Source organism: Eleutherodactylus coqui, chromosome 12, assembly GCF_035609145.1.
Source record: "Eleutherodactylus coqui strain aEleCoq1 chromosome 12, aEleCoq1.hap1, whole genome shotgun sequence".
NCBI lineage: Eukaryota > Metazoa > Chordata > Amphibia > Anura > Eleutherodactylidae > Eleutherodactylus > Eleutherodactylus coqui.
In genome coordinates, this window is record NC_089848.1 from 95,912,170 (window position 1) to 95,931,581 (window position 19,412).

Sequence of the window (19,412 nt, forward strand, 5' to 3'; positions counted from 1 at the left end):
AACTTGCTGCTACCATCTCAGCTCATATCCAAATAAACCTTGAACATAACAGGGCAGATAAACTATCAAAACCGCGTCTATTCTCTGGCTCAAATTGTGCCAGAAAACTGTGTTCCATGCATTGAATAGGTGACGGGGATCTCCAGCGTTCGCCTACTGGGTAATGACAAATCTTATTTAGTACATCTAGAATGAAGGATACAGGAGTGTACAGTGGAAACCACTTACGTGTTTCGGTCCTTACCGATGGCCAACATGCTTTGCACTATATTTATGTACTTTAGACACTTTATTTGCGCATCCAGGGAAAAGGAGGCGGATCCTAAATTCATCATCGTTTACCAAAAAAGGCACAAAAAATTTGGAGCGAAAACTGGCATAAATTAAACCAATGAATGTGGCTGAACACAAGGCAAAAGGTGTCTAAAGATGTGCGAGATACACTCAGCGCACAGGTCCTTACTGTCAACCCAGATTAGTCCGTGCATGGAGCGTGGCCTTGTAAGACCGTAGTGTGAGTTCTGGCTGCTCTGCCTCCTATGGGCCACAGAGGACTGACTGGGGAGGACATCGTATGTGCAGATATAAAGGTCCGTTTACACCGAACGGTTTGGCTGCGGCAGACATCGCAACCGAAACGGCAGCAAAATCACATTTATTTCTGATGGAATATTAGATGCAGCTTTTCCCTTTTTTTTAAAGTTTTATTCTATTTTACCTTTTGCACATTTGACAATGCAAAAGATCCTTGTGCGCGTCCGCCTGAAGTGGATTATCGCAAATCGGGCACGGCAAACTGGTCTGCTGCTGAAAACAGTTGTCGCATATGAGACAGTTGAGATACCACTGCCGGCTGGTCCGCGCCCCGCACTCTGCACAGATACGGCAGTTCTAGTTACCGGAATGGAGAAAAGAAGAAAGTTAGTTTGAGGGATTTTCACGCATTTGATACGATTATTTCATCACATCAACAATTCAAATCCCATCGCCCCAGAATTCCCCTTACAAGGTGCGCTAAAAGTCATTTTTGCAATTATTGTGCAAAAAGTTTGTAGCTTTTTTTTTTCGTCTGCACCTGCCTTGTCACTTTTTTTTTTTTTTAAAGTGGACGGGGCTCATGAGGAGGGGGTACGTCCGCCCCGGCGTGACAGATGTATAATTAAGCCTGAAGCCTACGCCTGCTCCCGACCAGGCATGCATTCCTGTGGAGGTGCACAGAGCTGCTGGGATGCCTCATCCAGTATTCACAGCGCTGCACGCTTGGGGAAAGCCTACTAAGCCCGGCACAAGATATGTCAGGCTTAGCAAGTTACCCCCCCCCCCCCCCCATGTTCATATTAATGTGGACACGGTGGTGTTCAAAAGTGTACGTCAACTATTAATCACAGTAGATCTCTTTCAATTGGTTGCAAGTGGTTTCGACCGTGACTCCTTCCGGGCCGCAAGTCTTTTGGACAATCAGGCGAGCGGCTCTGGGGACCGCCTACTTGACACATTGAACGCACTGGGAGTTGGAGTGAAAAAGGGCCCATCCAGGTGAAGGAAGAGGAGTATTTTTTTTTTTTAAATGGAGTTAGCGGGATTGCGTTTCCATATTAATGTAGCCAACGCGGCTAATTGTACGCTATAACAGCTCCTCTTTAAGAAGCGACAGAACCACTAAATCCAGAACTTTTTCTATTTCAGGCTGAAGCTATCACTTTGATAAAATCTCCCTCAGCCGGTTTAGGCCTCATGTCCACGGGGAAAATCAGGCCAGCCGCGGATTCTTCATGGAGAATCCCGCAGCAGGTGCCTCCTTTCCTCGCGGACATGATGCTAAAAAATAAGAATTTACTTACCTGTCTGGATGCTGCGGACCTGCGGTCCGTGGCGGCCGGGTCTTCTTTCTTTGGCCCGGCGGATGTGCTCGGCACGCCGGCAGCATGCCGCACACATGCGCCAGGCACTCCATTATTTTTATTTTTTTTTAACTCCTGCTCTCCCGTGCTCCGCGACTAGAAATTCAGGCACGGGTGTACCGTGGATCCGGACGGCTTCCATAGGCTGCAATAGAAGCCTGCGGGAGCCGTCCCCGTGGGACACCCGCACTAAAATGGAGCATGTCACGTTTTTTTCCACGCACACGCAATCCGCGCCTGAAGCGGAAAATGACATCCGCAAGTATTTAATTATCTGCGGATGTCCAATACATCCCTATGGGGCGCGAATCCGTGTGCGGGAAAAACGCTGCGGATTTTAAATTATCCCGTGGACATGAGGCCTTATAGATCTTGAGGAAATCTTAACCATTTGTAGACAGAAAACTCACTTTGCACTTCCAGCCATTTGTTGGTACAGAGTCCATCACCGGCTGCAGACAGAATGTATGGTAGCCTTTGTCACACGTATCGCAGACCAGCATCTTGTTGTCATCCCCAGAGTGTCTGAAAAACAAAACCAGCAAACCGCGATCAGCTATTATATATACATACATACATACATACATACATACATACAAAGCAAGCAAAAAGTGTCATCACAGATGAAGTGTGTGGAGGGGGGTTATAGTATCTGCTGAAATAGAACGTCAAGAGGTCACTAGGAGGAACACATACATACAAAAGGAATAAAACAGAAGGCAGCCATTATCACACTGTGCTATGATTGCGGCTGCGCCTGCACTAGGGAGAGTGTGCCGGCACAGCCGGAGCCCCCTGTACAGCTATGCGGTTAGCTGAAGACTGATTTCTCAGCACCTAGCTGCGTAGCTGAATAGGTGTTTTCTACTAAAAATGTACAGAATAAATCCCTCTGATCGCCTAGGAGGATTACGTTTATGGAGCTTTTGTCAACAAGGAATGGTCCCCTATCTCCAATTAGAAAACTGCATTATAACTAAACAAACAGTTGATTAGTAGATAACTAGTAATTATTAGGAAATTTTACAGTACCGGGATTTCTGGTGGCACAATGCGACACACAGCTCTGCTACATATATTTCTGCAAACACTGATCGCCCCGTGGTCATGTGACCCCAGACAGCTCCCACACAGGTGACTCATCACATGATGGCGACCTCATGACAAGTCCTGTAAGCACATGGCTGCTATAGGCGTTTGCTAGTATTCCATCCCCTACAAACCCCCGCTGCCTCAGTTGCTATGGAATACTAACGAACACCTAGCCGGACATCAGCCGTGTGCTTACAGGACCTTTAATGATGTCACCCTCATTTGATTGGGGGCGGAGCAGGTAACTTACTCACTTGGGATGAAGGACCTTTGATGATGTCACCATAATGTGATTAGGGGCGGAGCATGTAACTCACTCGTACTCCACCCCTGAGCCTGCAGTGAGAGTTACATACTTCGCCCCTAATCACATGATGGTAAAGTCATCACAGTTCCTTCATCCGGAGGTCATCCCAAATGAGTTCTGCATCCTCTACAAACTCCTGCAGCCTCAGTTGCTATGGAATAGGACCTGTGATGACGTTACTGTCATGTGAGCAGGGTCGGAGCATGCAACTTATTCCGGATGACGCACTGTTATGCTCCGCCCCTGATCATCCAGAGTGAGTTACATGTTCTGCCCCTGATCACATGAAGCTGATGTTATCACAGGTCTAATTCTATAGCAAGGGAGGCCGCAGGATGAAGGACTTTTGATGACATCAATCATGTGATCATGGGCGGAGAATGTAACTCACTCACAGATGGACAAGTGGTCGGTGGTCGTTAGTAGTTTGACTAGTAATTAGGAAACCGTACCAGTGTTTCTAGTGGCGCAATGCGCCACAAAGCTCTGCTACATGGTACCATCCATTATGATCCCTACACATCTCACACCCAGCTCTACTACATGCATCTTGATTCTCACACACACCGCTGTGGTACATCCATGACGATTTCCAGACATCACCAGCTCATCAGACTCGTGGCTACAGTGATCAGACCCTGGTCATGTGATCCCTGACTACCCACACAGGTGATCACATGACTGACATTATCACAAGTCCTCGTGGCTACTGTCTGCTTATCCAGTATACAGTACTTTCTATGAAACTGCATGTCGTCTCCTCCCACAGCAGTGATGTCACCACATGTCCTTTAGCCCACCGGATCTCTGTGGCGGCGGCAGGTCGGTGTCTTCTGTCAGGACCGCCGAGTTGTGTCTGAGACAATAACGGCTTAGTTGTGTTTTCATTTTGTTATTTTTGTCCTCCCCTTCCAAGAGCCCTAACTTTATTGTTCTTCTGTCAGTCAGTCTCTGTGTTTTATATATGTTGTAGGACCTGTGCTGTCATCAGGGGCGGAGCGATAACATCACCAGGGGTGGAGCATGGGAAGCACCCACACACATACATACTCACGGTCAAGTGGTTGTTAGTGGTTTGATTGTAAGTAGAGCTCTTGTATGCTGTATATACTGTACATACATGCTCTACTGGTGAATAGGCCCTGGTGTCTGAAGGGGCCTAAAGACCTCTTTGCCACAGATTATGACACCAGTATTTTAAATGGCACATGGTCAGTTTGGATCCTGGTATAGATTTGGGGCCCAAAAGCTGCAATATTTATTAAAAGTGCAACTGAATTACCTAAATACTTTTGTCATAAAGACATGCCGAAAGTTGTGATCGCTGGGGGTTCCAGCTGCTGGTTCCTTCTAGCTATTGGTGGGGGTCTCAGCAGCCAGACGAGCATTGAAAACTTTTGGCATGTTTCTAGGATATCTTAAATGCTTTTTGGAAAGCACAGAAGGGATTCATCACCTGAACCTATAATTTTTATTTTAAAAGTCACACATATCAGAAAATAAAGCTACCCCCCCCCCCCCCAAGGGAAAAAAAACCAAAAAAACAACCATAACATACTACTATGTATGTTCGCCAAGTATTCCAAGAAAGCAGGCGCATCTCACTTGTGAATCACACGATGCTTCACAGAACTAGACAGTCCTGGAATGCAAGATCTCACAGAGCAGTACACAGTTTTGTGTTTTGCCTAAAACGGTGCCATTTACTGCTAGAATAAAATGGTAAATCAATCAATAAGCATTAATTAAAATTAATCGCCTGATGACGCAGGGTTGCTGTGAGGACAAAGCCTGAAAGTGCCTCGCCAGTCTCTGGATTCAAGTAGCAGAATGTCACCTTTTTTCTATTCATTTTTCTTTTTGCGTTTCAGTTAGAAAAACTTATTTCGGGCAAAATCTAGTGAGTTGCAAAATAAAAGTGATAGGTAGTGTGTCTGCTTTCTTTTTTCTTAACTCATTTTATTAAAGGGGTTTTCCAAGGAAATACTATTAACCCCTTGAGTGGCACTCCCGGAAATTTTCCGGGACGAGCTCCACTGCCCATAGCGATATAGCCCGGAAGATTTCCAGCCTATGTATCACTATGGGAGCTGTAAAGCACAGTGCCACAAGCTGTGACAGTGTGCTCTGCCTGCACAGTCCCACTGAAAACAAAGCAAGGGCTTTGAAAAACCAGCAGAAGACATTGCCGATCTGCCGGCAATCTCCTGCTTCTAAGTCTCCTGCTTTGTTTGCAGGTTGCCATAGAGACCATCGGCTTGTCAGAAGCAAGCCGATGGTCTCTGTGGCAGGGAGAGCTGGTGCTTAGCTGTCAGAGGACAAGCAGGCACCAGCTCTTACTGCAGAGATCAGAGAAAACCTCCGATCTCTGTGTTAATCCTTTACATGCTGCAGTCTATGTGACGACAGCATGTAAAGGGCTGTCACTGCAGCATGTAAAGGGCTGTCACCATCAGACCCCCGGAATGTGATCAGGGGGTCCTGATGGGTCCCTGTGGAAGTCCCCTAAAGGGACAAAAAAAAAAAAAAAGTTAAAAAATTATAAAAAAAAAAAAAATAAAAAATACAAAAACACTTGTCTCCCTTTACTTTGTAAAAAATCAAAAATACAATCACACATGTGGTATCCGTGCGTCGTAATGACCCAGAGAAGGAAGTTAATACATTATTTAACCCCTTAATGACATGGCCCCTTTATTTCTTTTTTCCCCATTTCTTTTTTTCCTCCCCCCTGTTTAAAAAAAATCACAACTTGTCCCGCAAAAAACAACCCCTATATGGCCATGTCAATGGAAAAATGAAAAGGTTATGGCTCTTGAGACGCAACTGCAAAATTAGTTGAAATTCAATGATTAGACCATTTAAAAAAACCTGTCCTGGTGGGTCTGACAGGGTGGTAGGAAACCCGCCACTCAAGGGGTTAAAGGCCTATCATCAGGATAAGTCATCAATCGTTAAATCGGCTGGGGTCCTTCGCTCGGTACCCCTACCGATCAGCTGAGCGGGTGCATGTAGTCGGCACCGCAATTACACAGAGGTCAAAGTGGAAGCCTCTGCTCAGACCTTAGTGTAGTGGCTGGCGCTTGTAACTGCAGGCACAGCTCTCACTGAAGTCAATAGGAGCCGTGCCTGCAGTTACAAGCGCCGGCCATTAAATGGAGTTCGGTGCGGAGGCGTCCGATGCTTCCACTCCAACCTCTGTATAGTACTTGCGGCATCTCCCAAAATGGCCAAGTTACTAACGAGAGCGCATTCATGACTGTACAACCCGGATCGTCATGTCAGAATGTGAAGACACTGAGCAGCAGGACCTGTAAACAGCGGAGGACGTAACCGTTGAATACCGATGGAGGGGGGGGGGGGGGCACAGATGCCGTTATATCTCTGCAGTTCCGTAAAACATTATATTGCAAAATTACATGTAATCACTTTGTGGAGCGTCTTCACATTGGCGATAAAAATCACGCGATGCGAGAGTGAGTGAAGAATTATTAAACCAATGATTTTCAGTGGTTTCCTTCACATTTGCGAGGTAGGTTTTATCTTTCTGCGTTTTACGTTTTTTTGATCTTCCATGTTTTCCTATGCAGCCTCCTTTTTTATCGCATCGCAAAGCACAAACGTGCGATTTTTGTCCTAAAGACTTTCATGCTAAAAAAATTGTGGTAAAAACTGGCGAGAAAGATGCAAGTGGCAGCGACGTCCTTGTGAGAGAAAACCGCGCCGGTGCTCAAAAATTACGGGAAAAGGTTGTGATTTTGCCGTGATTTTCTTGTGGAGATATCGCGAGCGCCAGTGCCAAGGAGCCCTCACTCTGAGTCGCCCAAATACCCCTTGAATATTGTGTCTTTATTTTGCGACATCCCCACAATAGAGAGCCGCCTCCGTGAGTCGCAGTCAGTCAGAACGAGACTTTCCACAGACGCAATATTACCGCCGGCTGCCTATACGGTCCGTAATATAATCCCGCCGACGCTATTGTAACGCTGTTATCAGGTCAGAAGGTATGAAACCAGATCTGTTCCTCAGAGAACAGCTCCGAACAACCTCAAGCGCCACAAACCACGAAAAGCGCAGGATTCACACTAAACTAGCTTTTTCCCCTTTTATTTGCGCGCAATGTATCAGTTTCATTTTAACCCCTTCCCACCCTGCACATTTACGGTGCGGCTGGGGAGCTGCTGATGTGAGCCGTCCCGTATGTACAGCACGATGGTGGACAGGACTGCAGCATCAGCAACAACCGTCCGCAGCGACATATAGCAGACGCCCTGCTGCCACGGCTCCCATCCTGGCAGTTTAACCCCTCCGATGCCAGTAGCCACAGCTGCATCTAAGCAGAGGACAGTTCTCGGCGTTACCTGCACTAGCCTTAGCGGTACAAGGCCTGAGGCCACTGATTGGCTGAAGCGGTGGCGTGCGTACATGCGAGTGAGGACGGAGGCAGCAAGTATCCCTTTGTCAATTTTAAACCTACTCTGCCCAATTTTCCAATAAACTGGAAAACTCCTTTAATCCCTTTTTATGCTATTCGACAAACATTGGCCAAGGAAGAGGTTAGTATCCATTCACGCACGATGTCGGCTGTCTGACAGAAAATGCCAAAAGCAGCTGTTAACCATTTAGATGTCAATTGGTACAACGGCATTTAAAAGGCGGAACAGAGGCAGAGACGCCCTTTGTCTCCCGAACGCCCCCCCCCCCCCCCCCTACAATGAGATCAAGAGGTGCAGTTCAGGTATCATCGCAGCCTGCTGCCTTGTGAAGGCCCCCAGGGCTGTCATGCATTTCTGCGTATTTATTGTAGAAGTCATCAAGCAATCACTGGTTCAAGTCCCCCAGCAGGACAACAAAAATGTTTAAGTTTAACCCAGACGCCGTTTCCCGTTAACTAACAAAAGGTATTTGGTGTCACCAAGTCTGTAACCGGCCAATCTATTAAAATAACACGTCATTTATATACACACACACACACACACACACACAATGCAAGGAGATACGGCCTCTGATTGGCCACAGTGGTCACCTGACTTCCTGCAACCATCCTAAATGGGGGTTCAAGACTGGCGAGGATGCTGTTTTTTTTATTTTATTTTATTTCATGACCTGCCCAGCAGTTACAATTTTTTTTATTTTAAGTCACACATCCCCTTTAAGTGGTACCATTAAAATAGAAAACAGTACAACTCATTTGGCAGAAAACAAGCCCTTTTTTTTTCTTAAAGCTGGGAAAAAAATAAAATCTGTGAAAGGATTAAACCAGTTAAACTAAAAGAGAAAAAAATAAAAGCACTTCAAAAACTTACTTGCAATTCTGACAGACTTTACAATCTGGGCACTGCCAACCAGCACGCTTCAGAGGAGTTACAGCTATGTCTAGGCACATGCCATGGTAATGCTGACCGCAAGTTGTGCAAAAGAGCTGGTCCAACAGGTCTCCGGAGCTGTCGCACAGAGCGCAGTCCGCGGCGTCCTTATCTGGAAGAAGAAAAAATATATATATATTTGGAGATGATGCAGAAAAGCTGGCAGTAAAACTAGTAAAAGCTGGTTTATGCTCCCTCTCAACTCCCTTGTGTTTACCTGGGCAGGGGCGATCAGTAATAATACCCATTATTACAGGAGGTCATTGGCAAGATTACCTTATGGTGAGGCCCATTTACACCCAAAGATAATCTTTCAAACAACTGAAAGGTTGAAAGTTTTAGAGATCTTTTTGCTTAAAGTACAGGAGCTGTTTGCAGAGCCCAGCACGTGACTAATCACATGTCCTGCTGTGCAAACAGCCGCATTGTTTTCGTCAGGCTGCCGGCAGAATACAATGTAATCTCTGGTCTCCTGTGAAAAACACAGTAATGCAGTCTGTTGAGAGATACTTTATCTCTCTGCGGCTGAACGATGGATTTTAATTTCACCTAAGAATTATCACTCATTTTCGGTCGTTTGAATGAATTTTGAGCGATAATCTTTACGTGTAAATGGGCCTTTACTGTGCCTTAGAGGTTGTCGGGTTAGAAATAACTTTTTTTAAATCAGAGCACAAAGGGTTAAAAAGGAACCAATCCCCACTGAGCTCTATGAAGATGAATGGTAAATGCGCACACGGAAAGAGTCAAACTACTGGCACGTGCCAACTACACGGGGACACAGTGTAGGAACGAGGCACCCGGTGAGTATAACACACAGCTCCCTGGACGCCCTGTTCTGTCACCTGAGGGCCCTATAACAATTTATGGGGCTCATATATAATGACAGGTTCCCTTTAAAACAATAAAAGGGTTCTTACCTGTCCTCACCCCTGGCCATCCAGCTTGGCAGCCCCCTGATTCCTCCAGTCTCTGTTGACAGCAGAAGTCAGGTGACTGCTGCCTCCCAATCAGAGGTTGCAACACCACTGTCCGGAACTCCCAGCATCACAGCACCCACGACCAGGAGACTGGCCATGACTCTCTGGCCTCTGATTGGCAGGCTGCAGTCACCTGACTTCCAGAGACATCCTGGGGCAGCAGTGCTGGATTGCCAACAGGCAAGTACCCTTTTACTGCTTTAAACCTTTTGGATAAGATATTAAAAACCTCCCAAGTCCTTTAATATATGAAAACTACGCAGTTCTGCGCTTTATTAGCGCGTCATTCTATGGTATTGTACTGTGAATTAAAGGGATGTCTGAAATGAGAAAAATAAAAGACCAGCTTTATTTCTTCCAAGAAAAACAGCGCCACTCTCGCCCATGGGCTGTGCCTGGTATTGCAGCTCAACTGCATCCAAGTGAAGAGTACAGAGTTGCAGCAACAGACAGACTCGGCGCATTGACAAGACTGCACTATTTCTGGGAAGAAGCAGGGGGAGTGCTTTTCTACTTCTGCCCCCCCCCCCCCCCTTTATCACAGCCGCCTGGCATTACTACAGACCAGAGTTTGTATCCGATCTGACGACATCTACATGAAGTTTGCACAAAGTAAAGCCTCACTTACAACGCTCGAGAGCCTGACCGATGTGCTCCGGGCAAAGAAGAGAAAAGCAGGCAAGATCCTGAAAAGCGCCAGATCCAGCAGCGCAGGGGTAATGGTAGGTCTGTGAACAGGTCTCTTCACAGCATTTGATAGTAGCTCCAAGGTGCTTACAGTAGGCACAGCGCTGGAAGACAAGACAGAAGGCTTTAGAGGATGCAAGTAAAGGAACTGTATACAGCATGCAGACATCACAATACAGAATCAGTTCGGCTTTTCCGTAGCAGCGTACGGTGTGATGGTTGCTGGGCGACTCCGTGTGCGATACCCTCCTATGATACCAACCAAAAACATGGACGTCAGAGCAGCACTTGGAACGGGATTGTCTGAAAGGAAGTTTGAGGGGCATTGCAGTTATACCATGTATGCCAATGACAAAAAAAAAAATGGCGGCATGCTCTATACAGACGCGATGTGTGATCTTTTGTAGCCCATGTTTCTCTACGGACCCTTCCTTTATATGTTGCATAGCATGAAACGTGGTTTTGGTGTGGTGCAACGTGTACAGCAGGAAGTCCTGTTTGTCCCCAAAATAAACAATGGCTACATGTTAAAAAAAAAAAAAAAAAAAATTTACCCAACAGGCGCTGCCGCTCCGCTGCATTTCTCCCAAAGCTCCGGCACACTTCTCTGTAGTCTTCAACCAGCAATTCGTGCGGTGTGGGTTCAAAAATCTCGCCTCCAGGAAGCGCTGGCTCTGATTGGTTATTGGGTGCCGTGGCTCAGCCATTCAATGCGATGGCTGTGATTGGTTCTCGAGCGCCGCGGCCCAGCCAATCACTGCAGCCATTCAATGCGATGGCTGGGATTGGTTCTCGAGCGCCGCGGCCCAGCCAATCACTGCAGCCATTCAATGCGATGGCTGGGATTGGTTCTCGAGCGTCCGCCAAATCACTGCAGCACTCGACGAAGCAAATCAGAGCCAGCGCTTCCTGGAGGCAGGATTTTTGAAACCCCCTCACCACGAAGCTCTGGCTGAAAACTGCAGAAAAGTGCCGAGAACCGCCGGAGGAGAAGTGCGGCAGAGCGGAGAGCGCCCGTTAGGTAATGTATTGTTTTCTGGGGTTTTTTTTCTTCTTTGTTTTATGTAGCCAGGGCTCATTTTCTCACCGCGATATCTCTGTTACCCGTGTGAAAGAGGCCTTAGCTGCATGAGGCTTGTGCAGCAGCGAACACACGGCAGACTCAATCCCACCTTCCTAATTGAATTTAACGTTCAAATCCGCAGTGCATCCGCAAATGTATTTCCCATAGAGATGAATGGAGCACAGCCACACATGATCTGCGGTAAAAGGAAGCAGCTGCGTTTTTTTTCCCCCTGTGCGTGCAATCCGCAAAGGGCAAAAAAAAAAAAAAAACAACTCACATCCATAACCATTTAATTAGGTGCAGATACCCAATGATTCCCTATGGGCGGCTTGAACTGCGGATCGTCCACAATTCAATTACGCCCGTGGACACGAGGCCTAAGAGTATCCACGGAGCAGCCCTTACCAGTTTGGGAAACTATTGCCATATGTAGACCGTATAGAACGCTCTGCTGCATTAATAATGGAACGAAGTGACAACATTTGCATTATTGACGCTTTAGAGCCGTCGATGCACCTTAATTGCAGACTTTTAAACAAATAAATAAAAAATAAGTTTACGGCTGGAAGGCTCCGCCGCCGCCGCCGCGGCTAAACCTGCCAAATCCTTGTCAGGCCTTTTATGACGCATGAGTCATGCATCTACCAGGAGTCGTAACTGTTAAGTTAATTAGATCCCCCAGATTAATATGCTTAGTTCAGATCAGCATTGATTTTCTAACCATTTAACAATGTCCTGAAACAGATGTGCCGCCCGGAAAACTCACTCTGCCTTCATGTTTACAAAGTGTGATGACATTTTTACAATTATGCATAATCTGCGCGGCCCGTATTAAGGGGAGACATAATAATTCTTTGCCATCTGCTTTTTAATTTCACATTCGCTTCCTCGGCACGTTAAGCTAATAAGCAATTTTTGTACAGAGCTTGCATGAGAATCAAGGAGAAGCAAAGTAAGTAACAACTCTACTTCTGGAAAGCCTCCGTGTCGCCGCGGTATAACGGCGCCGGTAGGGGATCCATTTTGTGTTCCATGTAGTTTTTTCTTGCACGCAGAAACAGGAGTGACATAACCGCCATTCCACTTCATATCTACGAGCTTTTTCTACCAAGTAACTTTCAATTTGGAGGTGGGGGGGGGGGGGACACACACTCTCCGGGCCGGGTTCACACAAGCAGATTCGTATTGCGGATTCCACAATCGGCTCCTGCGGTAAAACGCGGACATTAAAAAGCACAGATTTTTACTTTTTCGTTCACACGTGGATACAAATAGCTTTTTCCGTGAGCGGGGAAAAAAACACAGCGTGCTGTATTTAGCCGTGGAATCCACGCAGACAGCGTCCACTGATGTCACTGGAGGCGACCGACTCGCAGCTCATATCCACTTAACATTGCGTATGGGCTGCAGGTACCCGCGTAATCGCTGAGTTATGATGCAGGTAATACAAAGGATCAAAAAACAAGCTGTACTGCGCATGACCTCCAGCGAGCCTCCGCGGTCACCCGCAGTACAGTTAAGGGAGGTACGCAGGGTCACTGGCTGGGCTCACAGTCGGAATCCGCTGCGGGCCTAACTGGTCACCGAGTCTTCAACAAACTTGTGCTTCTGTGACAGCCAATGGGATAAAAATGAAAATCTGCTAATTTTATTTGCCCCAAATTAAAGTTTTGAGTTGAAAAATCCTTCTAAAGTTCTGACCACTAAGGATCCATGATCCGTTATCTCTTTTGCTAGCGACAGACCTAATTTGACAAGACAAAACACAAGTAGTGAGGGGTGAACCATCTCATGCTTCCCATGGAAGTTCATGCAGAGGAGAGGAGAAAAAGGAAGTTGCGGCAAAGGGAAACTCACAAAGACACTGCAGCAACTAATAGTAAGCGATTTAATGCGTCAGTTACTGAAATAACATTTACACTGCTCAGTACTGCTGTGCATCATCAACCACCATGGTGCGGACACTTCGAGGCTCATCCACCAGCCCGCTGTCAGTGCAGTGGACTGAACGTAGTCATTGGGTGTCAGACAGGAAATGTAATAATTGGCTTCGCTCCCACCTAATAAATAACAGCAAAGCCAACATATTTATCAATGACCTGGTAGAGGGTCTGCACAGCAAAATATCAATATTTGCAGATGACACAATTATACAATATAATTAATACAATGGAGGACAATGTGCGGCTACAAACGGACCTGGATAAGATGGGGGCTTGGGCAGGAAAATGGCAAATGAAGTTCAATGTTGAAAAATGTAAGACTATGCACATGGGCAGCAAGAATGGATGTTACCAATATTCACTTAATGGGGTACCACTAGGGAAAAGTGATATGGAAAAGGATCTGGGGGTATTAGTGGATAATAGACTAAACTGGAGTAACCAATGCCAGTCAGCTGCTACAAAGGCAAATAAAGTCTTGGGGTGCATTAAAAGAGGTATAGGGGCGAAGGACGAGAACATCATCCTTCCATTATATAAGGCACTTGTCAGGCCTCCCATGGAATACTGCGTACAATTCTGGTCACCGGTGCTCAGGAAAGATGTCACAGTGCTTGAGGGGATTCAAAGAAGGGCAACTAAACTAATACATGGAATGACAGGACTGGAATACCCAGGGAGGCTATCCAAATTGGGTCTATTTACTCTAGAAAAAAGAAGGTTAAGAGGCGACCAAATAACCATGTATAAGTACATGAGGGGACAATACAAGGATCTCTCCCGCGATCTGTTTACACCAAGGACCAAGACGGTAACAAGAGGACATCCGCTACGATTAGAGGAAAGTAGGTTTCACCACCAACATAGAAGGGGATTCTTTACTGTAAGAGCAGTGAGACTATGGAACTCTCTACCGGAGGAAGTGGTGATGGCAAAATCCACAGAGGTGGTTAAAAGGGGACTTGATGTCTTTCTGGAGAAGAAGGATATTACAGGATATAAATCTTAGGTGAAGTGTCAATCCGGGTATATAGGCAGGTAGGAACTATTAGGGGTTGATCCAGGGAACAGTCTGATTGCCATTAGGGAGTCGGGAAGGAATTTTTTCCCCAAAAGGGCTAATTGGTTTCTGGCCTTGGGGTTTTTTGCCTTCCTCTGGATCAACAAAGTAGGATAGACAGGCTGGACTAGATGGACAATGTCTTCATTCGGCCTTACATACTATGTTACTATGTTACACCTATTACACTTCTGGCTCCGCGCCGTTTCATTGTCAGCAAAGCCGGATTTACTCTTCCACCTCTGACCAAGATGATGACATCCGGTGCTCCACAATGACAGCAAGTTGGATGATCAGCTGATCTGTAGGGATCCCAAGTGGCAGAACCCTGCCAATCAACTATTGATGACCTAGCCTGAGGATAGGTCATTGATAGTAAACGCCTGGAAATCCCCTTTAAGCTTTACTCTAGGCACAAAGGGGGTTATTTACTTACGCAGAATTTTACATGGCGTTATAAATAAAGACATAGATCCTAAGTGAAGTGCACCAAAGTTAGAGGTGCATGTCTTTGCATGTACCTGGCCAGTCTACGGCGACCCCCTTTTGTTAAGCATCTCTCAACTTTAGGAAAGTTCCAAGCAGGATGCAAACAGGCACAGCAGTCAAAAACTTCTACTGAACAATATTTTTTAACTTTTTAAATGCCAGAAAACTGGCCTAAAAGGATTTGTGACCCCCCCCCCCCCCCCTCCCCCAAAAGGGTAAAAAAAAAAGTCCCTTTGGGCATGAAAATGGTCCCAGTATGTTGGCATTAAGCATACGTAGAAAGGGAAAAAGGCCAGAAATATCCAGTTTTTTAATTAAAAATGTAAGTTAAGCAGACAAGAGTGATAAGGAGAGCGCGTTCGCGGCCGTCTCTCTTCATTTGACATTTCACAATCCAGCTAAACGTAGTGAGTATCCGAGAGCTGTAAAGAATATGACAGGGCGGCTCGGCTTCTGACTTCACCTACAGCTCCCCTCTCTTAACCTTTATGTCTTGCACATGAATGAACACTGTGGCGGTTCTGACCTTTACAAGGGACCGATCCATCATGTGGGCTGCACTTCATTCAGCAAACAAATGGTGGCACGATCATCTGTGACGGATGCGGCTTTTACTGTCGGCTCATCATCTCTGCTTGAGCCGTTTGTGACTGCATTAAAATTAAACTGAAATCCGACAGCAGCGCTCCAGAGACCGCGCCATTCACAGCAAAGGTAGTACTTTAAAGATACATGTATCTCATGTGCTGGAACATCATTAGGGAGAACTGTTATTTCTTCTGGAAATGTAGGCGTAATGGACAATTGGGCGTTACCATTCACCCTTTCAATAAGGTTCGTGCATAGTCTGACAAGGGCAGTATAAGACTATGTGGGGATGCAGGTAAGTTGTCCATTTCTTCATATTTTTTTCAAAAATAATAAAAGGATGACACAACGTAATGAATGAAGAAAAGGTGCGCCTGAATGATTCAATGGGGATGAGAGTGCTCATTAAAACAAATATTGCAGGAGAAAGAGGCGCCGAGAAAGAAAGGAGAAGTTGGGAAGAGGCGCCGAGAAAGAAAGGAGAAGTTGGGAAGAGGCGCCGAGAAAGAAAGGAGAAGTTGGGAAGAGGCGCCGAGAAAGAAAGGAGAAGTTGGGAAGAGGCGCCGAGAAAGAAAGGAGAAGTTGGGAAGAGGCGCCGAGAAAGAAAGGAGAAGTTGGGAAGAGGCGCCGAGAAAGAAAGGAGAAGTTGGGAAGAGGCGCCGAGAAAGAAAGGAGAAGTTGGGAAGAGGCGCCGAGAAAGAAAGGAGAAGTTGGGAAGAGGCGCCGAGAAAGAAAGGAGAAGTTGGGAAGAGGCACCAAGAATAAAAAAAATGAAGTTGGGAAGTTGCGCCAGGAAAAAAAAAGGAGGAGTTGGGAAGAAGCGCTAAGAAAAAAAAAAAGGAATAGTTGGGAAGAGGGGCCGGAAAAAAAAGGAAGTGGGCAGGGGTGTCATGGGAAAGTGAAAGAAAATGCAATGTACAAAATGTATATCTTAGTTCTAGCCATTGCAATTAAAGTTAAGTAGAAGTTGTTATCTCCTTCGGTATCCGCTAGGTATCCTTACGTCATTTCATGAGCCTCTTCTCTAGCTCCTACACATTAGTCATATTCCCTAGGGTGACGCCTTTGCAGCTTTGAGAATTCCTATGTAATGATAAAAGCCTCCACCACCAGGCACATTAACTTGCAGTAACCGTTACCTGAATCGGTGCGAGCCGGGCGGCTAGAACAACAATATGCTGCCTGTATTTCCTCCACAGCTGTTTTCTTAAGGCTTGTAAACTGCTCATCTGTTCTCCTACCTGCTTAAATCACAGTAAGCGGTCGTCCTGACATTTAATGATTTGGGAAGCGGGCTGACTCTCCGCAGAGTCCTGGGTGCAGTTATAACCCGCTTGTGGACATGTGGGGGTTTTCTACTGCAGCTGGCAATAAATTGTGAGCTTGCCATAATGTAGGAAACACGTCAAGGGAGCCGTATACCGTCAGTACAAATTTAAAATAGCGCAAACAACTACTAAAACTAAGAATTGTCTGATTAAATCGTACCTGGGTTTTCAATACATTTTCTAAAATACACCAGGTTCTCCTTATCCGCTCACTTGCTGCTGTTTTGTGTTTGCAAGTTCTGATTTCCATGTGACCTTCCCAATTTTTCTACTGTCCAGCTGTTTGCTATCTACTTTCAGGAAGGGGGCATGCAGCAAGCCTAACATTATGCCAGTAGTTCACTGTCCTGCACTTCCTTGCCCTTGCTTCCTATCCTGCATTGCACTGTCTCTGGTCCAATCAGCAGGGAAACAGCATCTAAATACCCCTCTGCTTTCCAGGATGATTTAGGTATTTAGGGACATTCTTGCCAAATGGTTAGTAAACCCACTATAGAGTGTGAGTGTGTGATGGGCAATAGAGGCAGAGACTGGAGATCATTATCCCGGTGTCTGCAGATCTATTAGTCTGCAGCCTCTGACTGCAGCGCATGGGAGCCGCCTGTTAAGATAGCTCCTTCCGCCTGTTGCTATGGAAATGTCCCTATGTCCTTGTTACTACATTAGCCTTGTACTTAATGACAGAGTGGATTGCAGAGAAGCTGGAAGAATGACCCCTAGTGGCAGCCATTTCAACAGGATTTACAGTGGTAAAGCAACAACATTTTTAATGCAAGTATATTACAGAAATGATGAGACTAACACAAGCCAGTAGATGAGCTGAAGTTGTCTGGTAAAGGGGGGCTAACTTTTCAACCAACAAACATCCGACACACAGCACATTCTCGAGCGCAACTTGTACTCGCCCTTGTAAAAAAAAGCCTTCGGCCATCTCTGGCAGCACCCTTGAAATCACTGCCGCTCGCAGGGTTTATTTACAACCATAACCAGGTCCAGTTTCTCTGTCCCCGTTATACCTTGCGCCGCCTCCTTTGCTTTTCTGCCAGCGAAAAAAAACACTTTTTCTCTAGATAAAGTCCGTATGGACCGTTTTACGTGACTGATTAACGAAGATGCAAATAGTACCCGAAATAGTATTAAATTTTATACAGGATATAGGTTTCATCATCAAGGACAATATTACATTTTTTTTTAAAAAGGAGGGGTGGGGGGTGCCCCAGAACACTCCTAGGGGTCAATGCCGTAAGGGTTTTCCAAAACTTCTACAATAATCATAAGCCTTAGCGCTGGCATCTTAGCCAGTACTGCTTTGTCCAAAACCCCCCAAAATCTGCTGATCTGATTGGTCAGAATAGTCCAGAATGAGCGGTTATTCCAAGTTCAGAACACCAGAAAAAACGATGAGACATCAGTGTTGAGCGTGTGATCAAACTATGCATGCATGGTTTCAATTAAATCTTGGTGGAATGTTTACGTGCCGGCTTCCCACAACTACATGAGACAGAACATGAGAGCTACAAGTAGAGCTAATGGGGAAACATTCTGCTGTTTTTACGCACGCTGCTAAAACTTTCTGTACACTTCTGTCTGATGAGGGTGTGTGTGTGTGTGTGTGTGTGTGTGTGTGTGTGTAACAGGCATCTAAAAAGCAGGATCTCTGCAGTTCTCTGTGTACAGTCTATAGAACATAGCACAGCAGAGGCTCCTCCTACCAGGCTGAGAGAATGGAGAATCAGATTTACATCCTGAAGAGAAAAAAAAAAAAAGGGTAGAATGCAGGTTCTCGAAAAGGACAATACTAGCTCGAGTATTTGTCGTTAGCGAGTATGCTCGCTGATCTCTACTATCCACCTATTGCGACGGCACCTGGTAATACTCCTACTGCAGGGGCCATGTTGTTTCCTAGGAACCCTTATAATCAGATGCAATATAAAATGAGGATTTCCCAAAGTGCATATAATGAACCTACTCAATGCATGCATGTAATGAAAACACCACAAAGGCACCCGTTCTATCCATCATCCCTCCAAATAAATTCCACCTACTTCCATTACTACAGTTATGACTGTGTTCACATCTGTGGATATGTATAAACACCGCTTTGGTTAGGAGGTGCATGGAAAGAGGTTTGACATTCTTGCAAAAAAAAAAAAGGAGAGGGGGAGGAGCAAAAGTTAACAAACATAACATAATAAAGAATAAAAATGCTATTAAAAGAGGTTGTCTGAGTTGTAAGAACCCTGGCTGGTCAATTCCTTCCGCATACATTAAAATGACAAATGGTGACCTACTCGCCTCTCCCCGCTGTGTCCCACGACGGTGCTTCGTCCTCCACTCTGATCTCTGCTTACATCCCACTCCAGTTTATGGGACGTCACAGGGGCTGCCGCCATTAACAGAGCTCAGTGATCGATCACAGAACTTGGTTACTGGCTGCAGCACCTGTGATGCCTCAAAAAACAGGCGGGACTGCAGCTGTAAACAGAGACCAGAGCGGAGGGCCGAGCGCCATTGTGGGACACAGCGGTAAGTATACTACTATGTCATGTTAATGCATAGGGAAGTTCTTACAACTCGAAAAAGCCCTTCAAAATGTATATAAAGA

At 45.8% G+C, this 19,412-nt stretch overlaps 1 protein-coding gene across 7 annotated transcripts in view; it reads right to left on the minus strand.

The window, feature by feature from the left end:
* The window catches only part of KMT2C (lysine methyltransferase 2C), a 223,971-nt gene that overhangs the window by 138,616 nt on the left and 65,943 nt on the right, over positions 1 to 19,412 (minus strand). For all 7 annotated transcript variants that reach the window (XM_066585567.1, XM_066585564.1, XM_066585562.1 and 4 more), the window contains exons 7-10: positions 10,275 to 10,437; positions 8,607 to 8,778; positions 2,312 to 2,426; positions 719 to 891 (exon numbers count right to left, since the gene is read on the minus strand). In XM_066585567.1, the coding sequence (XP_066441664.1) occupies positions 719 to 891; positions 2,312 to 2,426; positions 8,607 to 8,778; positions 10,275 to 10,437 (623 nt within the window). The remainder of the gene's footprint in view (positions 1 to 718; positions 892 to 2,311; positions 2,427 to 8,606; positions 8,779 to 10,274; positions 10,438 to 19,412) is intronic.